The following is a 15,434-nucleotide window of genomic DNA, read 5'->3' as shown; positions in this document are numbered from 1 at the left end:
ACTTGTACTTCCCAAGCGCTTAGTACAGTGCTCTGCACACAGTAAGCGCTCAATATGATTGATTGATTGATTGATAGAATGGCACCTGACTGCAGAATGGCTGCACAGCATGTTGGGGGAGGGAAAGAAGGAGGTAAGGTGGCAAGAAAGGAAAGAGGAAGATCAGAGTGGTTGAGGGGTGAACTTGGGGGTGGGGCAGTGACAGTTCCTTTCTCCCTGCAAAAGGTCTCTGGAAGTAAAGAGCACTGATGGGAGGGAGAAGCTACTTCAAGACTGGGAGCTTAGATTGGGAGCCTGTTGAGGGCCAGGGACTTTGACTAACTTTCATATGGGTCTCTTTTTCCCCAGCCCTAAGTATAGAACTTTGTACAGAGTAAGCGCTCAATACATACATACATACTACTACTACTTCACCTTGAGAACAGGGAGGTGGTGGAGGGCAGTTGTTTTTCTGGGACATCACGCAACAGTTACTAAATGGCCCCGCTGTAATAGGCATAACGGTGCCGCCTTTCTCAGGTCCCGAAAAACGACTTTTCCTCACGCAGCCCTAGGGATCGGTGCAGCTCAACCCAGTCTTTCCCAGAAGGAGCCCAGCATGGACTGGATTTTCTGGTTCTGGCCCATCCTGAACCCCAGAACCCCGGGGTCCCACTGGCCCAGACGGGGGCCTGGGCCACAATTCCAGGAACGTGGCCACGCACACCAGCAGTGGGGTTTCCTCCCATCTGGAGGCCAGTCCGATGGTCCCTAAAGTAGGGGGAAATCAAGAAAACACCAGAAGGTGTCACCCATGTGGTGAACAGAGCAAGTCTGGCTCTTACACTTCTTTCCTCTTTCACTGTTCCTGTCCTCAAATTCACTGCTTTCTGGACCCCATATCAACAACACTACCACAACCACCACCCAGAAATTAGCACTGTAAATCCAGCCAGACAGCAGGCTACACGTGTGGGGTGATTATTTCCTAGCATAAGCCCGAAGAGACAGTTGACTCACTATATGTCCCTTCTCTTCTTCCTGGACTGCAAACTCACAAAACCCCGCCCCGCCTGACACCCAAATTAAACCCGCGTCTGTGGGTTTCAAAGGTGAAAACAAAGCTCTGACTTGAATACTTCCGGTTTCTGACTACTCTGCCTCTCACAGCCCCAAGGCGGCCTGGTCCCCAGCAACCAGCTCGGCAGCCTTGTTTGGGAACGAGCCCTGGGTTCCGGGGTTGGGGGTGGGGGGTGAGAGGGGAAAGCGAGGGGAGGAAAGGCCTCCCCTCTCCCATTCTGCCTCTATCTGCTCACCAGACTGGCAGGTCTGAGGATGAAGCCTTTGTTGTTTGGTTGTGCTTGACGGTTTTGGGGGGGATGAAAGAGAATGGAAAATACAAGTCGACAAAAATCAAAACTCATTTGTCTACGGATGTGACGAGACCTTATTATCATCGCCCGGCATCTCGGCAACCACTTGGCAGAGTGTTTTTACCATAAAGGACCAGGAAGTTGCAAACTGGCGGCCATGAACCAAAGGCCTCAGGGGAGTAGTCGGTCTGTGCGGGTGTTGGCGATGCGTGTGAGGGGGAGCCTGATCTGCGGAAGGAGAAACCAGTCCCCCGGGCTTGGCTGACCCCTTTTTTCAACCACGCCTGTGGGCCTGGGCAGGGGTCAGGTCTCTAACAGCAGAGAGAAGCGATTCTGCTTCATCCAGGGTGTTGGGGAGCTGAGAAAAATGAAAATCAGCAGACAACGCATCAAGTCCCAATTAAGCCCTCTTTTTCCCAACTCCCATTCCCTCCTGCATTGTCTATGCACTTGGATCTGTACACTTCCCCGCTAAACCCTAATTTCCCCTACACTCTCTCCCTTGAACTTGGATTTGTACCCTTTAGTCACCCCACCCTCAGCCCCACAGCGCTTATGTACACATCCATATTTATTTTAATGTTTGTCTCTCCCTCTAGACTATAAGTTCCTTGTGAGCAGGGAACATGTCCACCAACTCTGTTATATTGTTCATCCATTCATTCATTCAGCATGGCATAGTGGATAGAGCACGGGCCTGGGAATCAGAAAGTCATGGGTTCTAATTCCGGCTCTGCCACTTGTCTGCTGTGTGACCTTGGACACGTCACTTTACTTCTCTGTGCTTCAGTTACCTCATCTGCAAAATGCGGATTGAGACTGTGAGTCTCACGTGGGACAGGGACTCTGCAACCCAATTTGTTTCTAGCCACCCCAGTGCTTAGTATAGTGTCTGGCTCGTAGTAAATGCTTAACTAATAATAATAGTAATGATGGTATTTGTTAAGCGCTTACTATGTGCCAAGCAGTATTCTAAGTGCTGGACAAATACCATTATTATTCATTCATCCATTCTATCATATTTATTGAGTGTCTACTGTAAGTTACTAGTGCTTAGTACACTGTTCTGCATGCAGTAAGCACTCAATAAATATGATAGATCGATAACCCTCTAAGCACTTGATGCTCACCCTACCCTCAATCTCACAGCACTTCTGGACATATCTGTAATTTATTCAATTACATTCTTGTCTGTCTTCCCTCTAGACTTTATGTTCCTAGTGGGAAGGAAATGTGTTTACCAACTCCTGTTGTACTGTAGTCTTCCCAGTACTTAGTACAGTGCTTTGCACCCAGTAGGCACTCAATAAATACCACTGATTGATTGGTTGAGCCGATTGTTTCCACCTTTTACTCATTGACTCTTTCAGCCAAGCAGTTAAAGAGGTGTTGAAAGGATGGATTTGAATTGCACCTCCTCCCTCCCTCTGTTCCTGCCCCACCTCAAACAGGGAGGAAAATGACCAAAAGGTGTGTGTGTGGGGGTGTGTGTGTGTGTGTGTAGTGAGATGAGAAGTGGGGGGGTGGGGGGAAGAGAGCAGGTAAGGAAGGCTCAGAACAATCCACATTATGAGAGAATAGCTCCTTGAACACAGCAGTGGTATTCCACTCTGAAATGAGGACACCCCACACCTGGGTGGTGAGGAGGTCAGAGGGAAAGGGGAGAGCCACCGGGGCAAGCCGCTCCCCTGGGGCCAGGTGGCCTGGCCAAGTTCAAGATCTGGGGGAAATGAAGTTGCCAGGCCCTTGTGGATACAGTGACAAAAGGCTGGGGCCTAGGACCACCTGGAGCAGAACCTCATTCATTCATTCGTATTCATTGAGTGCTTACTGTATGCAAAGCACTGTACTAAGAGCTTGGGAGAGTACAATATAACAAACAATATAAAACTTGGAATTCAAATCCAAACACTACAAGTCCTCAATCTTAGCATTACCCTTGACTCTTCTCTTTTTCAGCCCTCATATTCACTCGGTCAGTCACCATATCCTGCCTGTTCTACCTTCCTCTGCATTCACACCACTGGACCAAGCACTTGTCATATTCCTTCTTGATAATAATAATAATTATGGTATTTGTTAAGCGCTTACTATGTGCCGAGCACTGTTCTAAGTGCTGGGGTAGATACAAGGTAATCAGATTGTCCCACGTGAGGCTCACAGTCTTAATCCCCAATTTACAGATGAGGTAACTGAGGCACAGAGAAGCTAAATGGTTTGCCCAAAGTCACACAGAGACAAGTGGAGGAACCAGGATTAAAACCCATGTCCTCTGACTCCCAAGCCCGTGCTCTTTCCATTGAGCCACCACTACTGCAGCGGCCTCCTTGCTTCACCTCCCTGGCTCCAGCTTCTCCCCTCACCAGTCCATAATTCAGTCTGTTGCACTGATCATTTTTCTAAAAAAAAAAAAAAGCCCTGCACACATCTCCCCACTCCTTAAAAACCTCCAATGGTTGCCCATCCATCTTCACGTCAAACAGAAACAGCTCACCAACAATTTCGAGGCACTTAATCTGCACTCTCATTCATTTATTCAATCATATTTATTGAGCACTTACTGTGTGCAGAGCACTGTACTAAGTGCTTGGAAAGTACAATTCTGCAACATATAGAGACAGTCCCTACCCAGCAACGGGCTCAGTCTAGATGGGGGAGACAGACAGCAAAACAAAACAAGTAGATGGGTGTCAATACCATCAAAATAAATAATAATAATAATAATAATGGTATTTGTTAAGCGCTTACTATGTGCCGAGCACTGTTCTAAGCACTGGGATAGATACAAGGTTATCAGGTTGTCCCATGAGGGGCTCACAGTCTTAATCCCCATTTTCCAGATGAGGTAACTGGGGCATAGAGAAGTGAAGTGACTTGCCCAAAGTCACACAGCTGACAAGTGGCAGAGCTGGGATTAGAACCCACGACCTCTGACTCCAAAGCCTGGGCTCTTTCCACTAAACTATGCTACTTCCCCTAGAATCACAGATAATAATAATAATAATAATGATGGCATTTATTAAGCACTTACTATGTGCAAAGCACTGTTCTAAGCGCTGGGGAGGTTACAAGGTGATCAGGTGATCCCACAGGGGGCTCACAGTCTTAATCCCCATTTTACAGATGAGGTAACTGAGGCACAGAGAAGTTAAGTGACTTGCCCAAAGTCACACAGCTGACAATTGGCAGAGCTGGGATTTGAACCCATGACCTCTGACTCCAAAGCCCGTGCTCTTTCCACTGAGCCACGCTGCTTCTCTGTATATACACATCATATATACATCATGATATATACACATCATTAATAAAATAAATACAGTAATAAATATGTACAAATATACAGAAGTGCTGTGGGGAGGGGAAGGAGGTAGGGCAGAGGGAGGGAGTGGGGGCGATGGGGAGGGGAGGAGGAGCAGAGGATAAGGGGGGGCTCAGTCTGGGAAGGCCTCCTGGAGGAGGTGAGCTCTCAGTAGGGCTTTGAAGGGAGGAAGTGAACTAGTTTGGCGGATGTGTGGAGGAAGGGCATTCCAGGCCAGAGGTAGGATGTGGGCCAGGGGTCGACGGCGGGACAGGCGAGAACGAGGCACAGTGGTTAGAGGCAGAGGAGCGGAGTGTGCGGCCCAGAGCGTTTCTCTCCCCACTACCTGCCTCCTGGTCTCTCCCCACTCCAGTCCGAACTTCACTACTGCCTGGATCATTTTTCTAAAAAAAATGTTCAGTCCCCATCTCCTCCCTCCTCAAGAATTTCTAGTGGTTGCCCATCCACCTCTGCATTAGCAGGGACTCCTCACCATTGGCTTAACAGCACTCAACCCACTCTCTCCCTCCTCCCTATCCTCGCTCTTCTCCCATTCCAACCCAGTTTGCACATTTCACTCCTCTAACACCAACCCACTCAATATGCCTCAATATCATCTCTCGCATGTCAACCTCTTGCCAACAACCTCCCTCCTACCTGGAATTCCCTCCCCCTTCAATTCCAACAGGCCGCTAATAATAATCACAATGGTATTTGTTAAGCACTTACTAACAGTGCTTTGCACATAGTAAGAGCTTAACAAATACCATTATTATTATTATGTGCCAAACACTGTTCTAAGCATTGGGGCAGATTCAAGTTTATCAGGTTGTCCCATGTGGTGCTCAGTCTTAATTTCCATTTTACTGATGAGGTAACAGGCACAGGAGTGAAGTGACTTGCCCGAGGTCACACAACAGACTAGTGGCTGACCCAGGATTAGAACCCAGGTCCTTCTGATTCCCAGGCCCGTGCTCTAGCCACTACACCATGCTGCTTCTCCTCGATGCAGCACTACTCTCCCCATCTTCAAAGTCCTATTAAAATTACATCTCCTCCCGGAGGCCTTCCCTGACTAATCTCTCTTCTCTCCAACCTTAATAATAATAATATGAATAATAATTGTGGTATTTGTTAAGTGCTTACTATGTGCCATGCACTGTACTAAATGCTGAGATGGATACAAGCAAATCAGGTTGGACACAGTCCCTGTTCCACATTCATTCATTCAATCGTATTTATTGAGCGCTTACTGTGTGCAGAGCACTGTACTAAGCGCTTGGGAAGTACAAGTTGGCAACATATAGAGACGGTCCCTACCCAACAGTGGGCTCACAGTCTAGAAGGGGGAGACAGAGAACAAAACAAAACATATTAACTAAATAAAATAAATAGAATAAATATGTACAAATAAAATAGAGTAACAAATACTTACAAACATATATACATACATACAGGTGACTTACTTAATATACACTTACTATGTGCCAAGCACTGTTCTAAGCACTGAAGTAGATAAAGGGTAGTCGAGTCGGACGCAGTCCCTGTCCCACGTGGTGTTCCCAGTCTTAATCCCCCTCTTTACAGTTGAGGTAACTGAGGCCCAGAACTGAAGCAACTCGCCCAAGGTCACTCAGCAGACATGTGGCGGAGGCGGGATTAGAATTAGAGCCCATGTCCTCTACCCACTAGACCACACTGCTTCCTTAAGTGCTGTGGGGCTGGTGAATAAAGGGAGTGGGAAAGAGGAAAGGAGGGAACAGTCAGGGAGAGAGGGCAAGAAGTGGGCAGTTAAGGGGAATTGGGGGCGAGCGGGGGGAGGTGGCCCGACAGCACCCACTGCTAATTGGGTCAGATACAATCCCTGTCCCATATAGGGCTTCCAGTCTTAATCCCCCTTTTATAGATGAGGTAACTGAGGCATAGAGAAGTGAAGTGACAATAACAATAATAATGCCATAATAATTATGGAATTTGTTAAGCTCTTACTACATGCCAAGCACTGCTCTAAGTGTTGGGATAGATACAAGGTAATCAGGTAGGGCTCACAGTCTTAATCCCCATTTTACAGATGAGGTCACTGAGGCCCAGAGAAGTTAAAGTGATTGGCCCAAGGTCACACAGCAGATAAGTGGCAGAACTGGGATTAAAACCTACCACATGGGGCTCACAGTCTCACTCCCCATTTTACAGATGAGGTACCTGAGGCACAAAGAAGTGAAGTGACTTGCCTGAGGTCACACAACCTTTTGACTCCCAGGCCCATGCTCTATCCACTATGCCACCCTTCTGAGTCACCCATTCCCCTGAATTCTGAATTATGGTATTTGTTAAGCACTTACTATGTGCCAGACACTGTTCTAAGCACTGGTTCCTCACCCCACCCCTCCCAACCCCCACAGTGATGTCCCTATCGTTACACTCAGTGGTTTCCCCTACTTGTAATTTGTTTTAATGTCTCTCTCCCCAACTAGATTATAAACTCCTTGAGGGCCGGAAATCATGTCTACTTACTCTATTGTATTCTCCCAAGTGCTCAGCACAGTGATGTGCATAGAGTAAACAATTCCATACACCGTTCCAAATACATAGAGTAAACATAGAGCAGTCAATCAATTCCATTGATTGACTGCTTGATTGATGGGTAGGGACCTCTGGCAGACTCCCCTGAGGGCTCAAAAGCCAAGATGAGCTTCCCAGCACTCTGCATGGAGGAGGAGGAAACTATCACCCCGGAAAGGTCAGGGGCACACTGGCTTCTGAAACTGAACTGTGTCAAGCCAAGCACTCCTTCTTGCTCATGCCCTCAGACAGCCAAGCAGCCACGGGAATCATCCACCCAGAAGACCCACCCGCCTCTGGAATGAAAAAAGCTTCTCTCACCTGAGGATGAATAACAGCAGCCCCCGCTTCCCCCTGCAAGCCTTCTCCCTGCACCCCCTCAGCTCTCCTACAATGCCTTGGTCGATTCCACACACATCATTCTTTCTGACATGGCACTGCACTGCATCCAGCGTGGCTAAGTGGAAAGAGCACGGGCTTTGGAGTCAGAGGTCATGGGTTCGAATCCCGGCTCCACCATGTCTGCTGTGTGACCTTGGGCAAGTCACTTAACTTCTCTGTGCCTCAGTTACCTCATCTGTAAAATGGGGATGAAGACTGTGAGCCCCACGTAGGACAACCTGATCACCTTGTATCCCCCCCAGCACTTAGAACAGTGCTTTGCACATAGTAAGTGCTCAAGAAATGCCATCATTATTATTATTATTATTATTATCCAGCTGTGTGTTTTTGGAAGAATGTCCCCTAATTCCCCAACAGTCTGGCCAAAATGTGTGTTAAAGAGGCAGGTGATGGAAGAACTGAGTATAGCCTCTCACTCTCCTGTCAACCTGGTCACATTAACAGGCAGTTGGCTTGGTTGAGGTGGGGGTAAATACCCTACGGGGTACCTGAATCTCCAGAGAAAGAAAGAGCCCAGGCCTCTGAGTCAGAACACCTAGGTTCTAATCCCGGCTTCGTCACTTGCCTGCTGTGCGACCTTGGGCAAGTCACTTCACTTCTCTGTGCCTCAGTTACTTCATCTGTGAAATGGAGATAAAATACCTGTTTTCTCTCTCCTTTAGACTGTGAGCCCCATGTGGGATGGGGACTGTGCCCAACCTGCTTATCTTGTACCTGCTCCAGCGTTGAACAAATATCACCATAATTATTATTAGGGCTTGCGGGGAGGGGGAGGGGGGAGAGAAAGAAGCAACTCTGCGTCTCAACCCTCCACTTCCCAGGCTGTGGGAAGGGCCTTTCCTTCTCAGAAGAGTCGAGTTGACCCCAGGAGCCAGTATCAACCCACGCTTCCAGATCCCTCGAACAAACACCAAGGCACAAGCCACCCTGGTTGACTCTGCTCCTTCCTGTGTATCCCCAGTGCGGTCTCCTGGGGCAGAAGCCAATAGCTGGCCAACAGTGATTCATCCGACCTTCCCTCTCTTACTCACACTGAGGGCATGGCGGCGGCGACGTCAAGCAGGAATACATGCTCCCACTACCACTACCTCCAGCCATTGTCCCCAGTGCAGTGACTGTAACAAGCTGTGGGACCTGGTGGAAAAAGCACAGGTCTGGGAGGCAAGGAGACCCAGGTTCTAGTTCTGGCTCTGTCACTTGCCTGCTTTGTAACCTTGGGAAAGTCACTTCACTTCTCTGTGCCTGTTTCCTCATATGGAAAATGGGGCTAAAATACCTGTTGTCTCCGCCCCTGAGACTGTGAACTCCATGCGGGACAGGAGCTTTGTCTATTTAGACAATCGGGTATCTACGCCAGCGCTTTGCACAGTGGTTAGCCCCTAGTGTTTAATAAATACCATTATTATTATTATTGTCATTATTACTGTAACTAATGAAGGATACTGTGTACATTCAGTCTACTGTCTACTGTAGTGTCTACAGTCTACTCTAAGTAGACAGTACACCTGTCTACTTGTTTGGTTTTGTTTTGTTGTCTGTCTCCCCCTTCTAGACTGTGAGCCTGTTGTTGGGTAGGGACTGTCTCTATATGTTGCCGATCTGTGCTTCCCAAGTGCTTAGTATAGTGCTCTGCACACAGTAAGCGCTCAATAAATACGATTGAATGAATGAATGAATGAATTCAGTCGAGTCGAGAAATCCCAGAATTGCTCCGCAATACAGGAATGGACTCTGCCACCCTTTCATTAGCCTTGCCCTCCTAGAAGTGGAAGGTGTAACCTCCAAGAGAAACAGAAGGAGCAGCTTCCAAAACTGCACAGGCCTATAGAGCCCTCACCTCTGGAGTCCAACCAGTCCTTCTTCCCCGGGGGACTGAGATCACCTCCTCTTCCTTCTCTCCCGTCATCCCACAAGGCCCAGCCTTTTGGGGACCTTCTGTCAACCCAAAGGGTCTTTGGGTCCTTGCTATTTCAAGCAAGAGCCCCATACTCTGGCAGGAAGGAGAAATCGGGCTGGTCTCAGCTTCATTCCTCTTTTGCTCCTGTTGGGCCCAGCCACCTGACCAGAATGAAAAAGCAAGAGGAAGGAGTCCTAGCCCCTTAAGCATCCCTCCTCCGCCCACAATGGGGGGGGATGAGGGTGACTGAGCTCAGCTTGGGGAGGTCAACTTCCTGACCCCCACCCCCCACTGCAATGGTTTGGCCAATCCCAGGCTGAGAGAGCTCATGTCCAGGGACACAGAGGCACCTTGGTTGGCCCGAGCCTGGGCGATCTGTAGCCTGGATGAGGGCTCCCGATCTGATGTTTCCATGTAAACATGGGACCGGTTCCGGACTCCCTGGGTGCAGTAGGCCTTTCCCTTGTTCTAAGGCCATATGGGGACCCAGTCCAGGCCAACCAAGAAGGTCAATAGAGAGGGCACCATTCTGGATGCCTAAGGAGAGACCAAAAGAGACCTTCCCAGTTGTGCTGCTGATTGAGATCAAGTCCCTCCCCTAAACGCACACAGACACCCTTGGCGATTGAGTGCCTACCCTGTGCCGGGCACTGTACTAGAAGCCAAGGGAAAATTCAACATTAGGGTTAGGTCCCCTGAGCTTGGGGACAGCAGTGAAGCTTGCTTCCTGGTGCCTGGACAGTCTCAGCATCCTAACCCGGCCTTCCCACAGTTCCATCGAGGGGGAGCCAATGTCCGGACTAATACTGGGAGGCCCAATACTCCGGTTGGCACCTTCTGAGCTCTCCCCTGCTTAACCAGCTGCTGTCAAATTTCTAGGACTTCAGCACGCCTCTCCCCCCACCCCTCTCGTGCAATCTATCTGTTTCAGAGGCCTCTTTCTCCCCCACTCCCGGCCCCCACGCTCACCCCCGCACCTCTTAGAGCGCTGCAGCAGGGCCCCTTTGGCCAGGTGGCTCCGGTAACCAGGCAGCACCGCTGTCCAGTAGCTGGGGTCCGACATGCTTCTAGCCTTTGTCCGGGATTCCAACGGGGAGCTGCCCCGGCCCCAGAACACGCAGGGGCCGGATCAAAGCGCCGCGGAAGCGTGGGCCCGTTGGCTGGGCGGCCGCTGCTGCTGCTGCCGCCGCCGCCACCGTCGTCGCCCACCCGGGAGCTCCGGGCCCCGGGTCGCTCCCATCCTCCGGAGCTCGGGCAGGCCGGGCCCCGGCGACCGGCGCGCGCTCGTCCCGGAGCTGCGCGTGGGCCCCGCGCGGGCGCGGAGCCTCCCAGCGCCCCCAGGGCCTGCGAGGCGGGGCTGGCCGCTAGCGGGGTGGGGGGGTGGATGCGGAAGATGGGACTGTCCTCGACCCACGTGCAGGGGGCGGGGCCGGCGACGAGCCCGCCCCGCCCCCCGCCCCCGGGGTCTGCGATGGGGAGGAGGCGAAGACCTCGGCCCCAGGGGTCCCCCGCTCCCCCGAGAAGGGGCCTACTCCGCCGCTCGGAGAAGCCACCACGGAACCCGGAGGCCACGCACCCAACGGGCCGCGGACTGGCACCCGAGCCCGAGGTCCGGACAGGGAGCGTCGGGCCCGGGAACTGGTTTCCATGGTTACCGGCGGGGACGGCCTGATGCTCGGCGCCTGGGCCGTCGCGAGCCGGTGGTCAGGGAAGTGGCGGGTCAGATCAGGGGCCCGGGAGAGAAGCCCTCGAGCTGGGCTATTCTGAGGCTTCCCGTGGCTCCTAGATTTCTTTTTGTAACGGTATCTGTCGGGCGCTCGCTGTGTGTCAAACACTGTTCTAAGCCCCGGGATAGCTACAAGTTAATTAGGTCGGACTTGGTCCCTGTCATTCATTCATTCACTCAATCGTATTTATTAAGCGCGTACTGTGTGCACAGCACTGCACTAAGCGATTGGGAAGTACAAGTCGGCAACATACAGAGACGGTCCCTACCCAACAACGGGCTCACAGGCTAGAAGGGGGAGACAGACAACAAAACAAAACATGTAGACAGGTGTCAGAATCGTCAGAACAAATAGAATTATAGCTATATGCACACCATTAACAAAATAAATAGAATACATGGGACTCACAGTCCGACTAGGGAGAGGAAACATTTTACAGTTGAGGAAACTGAGGTGCAGAGAAGTTAAGTCCATGGTCACACAGCAAGAAAGTGACAGAGGCAGGATTATTAATAATAATAATGGCATTTGTTAAGTGCTTACTATGTGCAAAGCACTGTTCTAAGCTCTGGGGTGGATACAAGGTGATCAGGTTGTCCCATGTGGGGCTCACAGTCTTAATCTCGCCTCCGCCGCTTGTCCGCTGTGTGACGGTGGGCCAGTCACTTTACTTCTCTGGGCCTCAGTTCCCTCATTTGGAAAATGGGGATTGAGAATGTGAGCCCCACGTGGGACAACAGGATTACCTTATATCTACCCCAGCGCTTAGAACAGTGCTTGGCACATAGTAAGCGCTTAACAAATGCCATAATTATTATTATCCCCATTTTCCAGATGAGGTAACTGAGGCACAGAGAAGCTAAGTGACTTGCTCAAAGTCATGCAGCTGACAAGCGGCAGAGTTGGGATCAGAACCCGTGACCTCTGACTCCCAAGCCTGTGCTCTTTCCACTGAGCCACGCTGCTTCTCTAACTCACATTAGAACCCAGGTCCTCTGACTCTCAGGCTACTAGGCCATGCTGCTTCTTATAAGATGTCAAAGAGATCTCCATGAGGGAGAATATCATCTTCCCAAGAAGGAGAAGGGCGAGGGGCAAGCGGGATAAACTCTGCCTGTGGCAGTGCCTGGTCCAGATGGTGGTTCTGGCTAAACTGGTAGCTACAGGGCCACAGCATTAATCATCAGCAGCAGCAAAAATGGTATTTATTTATTAACTTTTAATGAACTTGAAATTTTTAATGAATTTAACTTTTACTATGTGCCAGGCACTGTTCTAAGCACTGGGGCAGATACAAATTAATCAGATGGACGCAGTCCCTGCCCCGCATAGGGCTTACACTCAATCCCCATTTTTACAGCTGAGGTAACTGAGGCCCAAAGAAGTGAAGTGACTTGCCCGGGGTCCCCAAGCAGACAAGTGGTGGAGCCGGAATTAGAACCCAGGTCCTTCTGACTCCCAGGCCCATGCTCTAGCCGCTAGGCCACACTGCTTCTTCATTGAGCGTTTACTATATGTGTAGACCACTGTTCTAAGCGCTTAGGAGAGTACAACAGAGTTGGTAGAGACGTTCCCCGCCCACAACGAGCTTACAGTCTAGAAAGGGAGAAGGACACTGATATAAATAAATAATTTATAGCTAGGTACATAAGTGCTGTGGGGCTGAGGGTGGGACAAATATCAAAGGCCCAAAGGCATATCAATCTGCACAGAGTCCAGTGATCTTCCCCCTTCGTTCCCCCTCATCCAGGGTCACAGGCTGCCGCCAGCAGCATACGGCTAGAAAGAAGCACAGAGCCTCTTCAGGGGGTTTTTGTTGGCCCGGGTCGGGGCCCACAGAGATGTGCCTCCAGGAAAAACGGCCCCAATGCCGGCCAGGCTGTTTTCCCTCAAACGAGTGATGAAGTTTTTCCACATTTGCCTTTTCCAGCAGTCCACACCCGAGGAACCAAATCCATCTCTCCGCACATGCACCCAGTTTTAAGTGGAGCCAAGCAAAGCTGCTCTCTGAATACTGGCTCCTTTCATGCCTAACCGCCTGCTACCATTAAGACTTCCAGGTTTCTGCACATGTCAATCAGGCCAACTCCCTCCCTCATTCATTTAGCCATATTGGGGAAACTGCTCCTGCAAGGGATGGTAAAGGGTTCTTTGCCCAATGTTCACCCCTTCTCTGCCAGTAAATTGGAGATTAAGAAACTCTTCCCCAGGCCTTGTTTACTCCAGGTTTTGCAGATACCAGAGGGGTGGGGAAAATCTCCCCTGCCTCACTTTCTTCCTTTCAGTATTGGTCAGGCCTGACCAGGCCACACCAGTCCCTGATGATGGGGGTGGGAGGGTAAGAGGGAATGGCCCCGGCCCAGATCAGTGTACCCAGAATGCTGCTTCTAGATTGTTCTGAGCTGCAGCTGCTGTCTTCCTGCGCAGCTCACCATGCCGGCCTAGGCTTGCATAGTACAGACTAAAGAGCAACAGATCAACAAGAGCCCATGAGAAGCCACACATCATAACCAAGCCCTTCCTTCCTGCCCTTCCGCCCCCCAACCCACCCCAGTGAGGGAGGGCCTTCAAGGGGAAATGAGAGTTCTTCTGTAGTTGAACTTCACTGCTGCCATGGGGAAAGCCACTAATGGCTCAAAACTGAGTGTGGGGTGCAAGTGAAAAATGAGCTCAGCGGTGAAGGTATAACAAGGACAAAATAAAAGGAAGGGGGAAATTTCAATTTGATATGTCCTAGTTGCAGTGGTTACCCATCTCCCTCTGCAACAAGCAGATGATAATTCAGGTATTTGTTAAGTCAGTAAGTCATATTTATTGAGCGCTTACTGTGTGCAGAGCACTGTACTAAGCGCTTGGGAGAGTACAATAGAACAATAGAACAGACATATTTCCTGCACCCATTCATTCAATTGTATTTATTGAGCACTTACTGTGTGCAGAGCACCGTACTAGGCGCTTGGAAAGTACAATTCAGCAACAGAGACAATCCCTACCCAACAACGGGCTCACAGTCTAGAAGACCCAATGACCTTACAGGCAGAGACAGAGCCTGCAAAAGAGAATAAGGCGGAGCCAGAAAGACCTGGGTTCTATTCCCAGCTCTGCTTTTGTCCTAGAGTAGATAGGAGATAATTAAGGAAAAGCAGCATGGCTCAGTGGAAAGAGCCTGGGTTTTGGAGTCAGAGGTCATGGGTTCAAATCCCGGCTCCACCAATTGTCAGCTGTGTCAGAAGTCACTTAACTTCTCTATGCCTCAGTGACCCCATCTGCAAAATGGGGATGAAGACTGTGAGCCCCCCGTGGGACAACCCGATCACCCTGCAACCTCCCCAGCGCCTAGAACAGTGCCCTGCACATTGCAAGCGCTTAATAAATGCCATTATTATTATTATTATAATCAGGACACGATTGCTGTCCTACATGGGGATCACAGTTTATCATCCAACAGGGCAGCTTTCCCCTCAACTGTCCCCTTCCCAGACTAGGCCCAGGACAGGGCTTTACCTCAGAAGTTAAGTGCTTACTGTGTGCTTACTGTTAAGCGCTAGGGTGGATACAGGCAAACTGGGTTGGAAAGAGTCCCTGTCCCACATGGGGCTCACAGTCCTAATCCCCATTTTACAGATGAGGAAACTGAGGCACAGAGAAGTAAAGTGACTTGCCCATGGTCACACAGCAGACAAGTGGCAGAGCCAGGATTAGAACCTATGACCATCTGACTCCCAGGCCCATGCTCTATCCACTACACCAGAACCTCCAACCATTTGCTCCAAGGCTCTCTATCAGATCTCGTTCTTATTTACTGGCTCTGCTCGTCTGCTTCCCTTCTGCTTGCTCCTCCCAAACCCATTTCCTGGCTGTACTCTACTGGAATTCCCTTTCCCCAAAGCTCTTTCAGACTTCAACCTTCCCCACTCTCCAAGCCCTCTTAAAATCCCACCTCCCCCCACAAGCTTTCCTGGACTTGTTTTCGGCACTCCGATTTATAATAATAATCATGGCAGTTGTAAGGCGCTTACTATGTAGCAAGACCATACTAAGCGCTACGGGTAGGTACAAAGATCATCGGGTTGGACGGAGTCCCTGTCCTACATGGGGCTCACAGTCTACGCAGAAGGAAGAAAAGTTATTGAGTCCCCATTCATTCATTCATTCAATCGTATTTATTGAGCACTTACTGTGTGCAGAGCACTGTA

The 15,434-nt window shown here is 50.1% G+C and overlaps 1 protein-coding gene across 3 annotated transcripts in view; it reads right to left on the bottom strand.

Annotated features, from left to right (window-relative positions):
• The window catches only part of MAST3 (microtubule associated serine/threonine kinase 3), a 110,298-nt gene that overhangs the window by 46,333 nt on the left and 48,531 nt on the right, over positions 1–15,434 (bottom strand). Inside the window, exon 1 of one of the 3 annotated variants that reach the window (XM_038772171.1) lies at positions 10,489–10,717. The exons of the other annotated variants lie outside the window; for them this stretch is intronic. Within the exon in view, the coding sequence (XP_038628099.1) occupies positions 10,489–10,574 (86 nt within the window). The 5' untranslated portion in view covers positions 10,575–10,717. Of the gene's footprint in view, positions 1–10,488; positions 10,718–15,434 lie in introns of those variants that run through there. 3 annotated transcript variants of the gene reach the window in all.

The sequence above is a fragment of the Tachyglossus aculeatus genome, chromosome X1 (genome assembly GCF_015852505.1).
Source record: "Tachyglossus aculeatus isolate mTacAcu1 chromosome X1, mTacAcu1.pri, whole genome shotgun sequence".
In the NCBI taxonomy this organism is placed as follows: Eukaryota; Metazoa; Chordata; class Mammalia; order Monotremata; family Tachyglossidae; genus Tachyglossus; species Tachyglossus aculeatus.
This window is presented reverse-complemented; position numbering and strand designations above follow the sequence as displayed.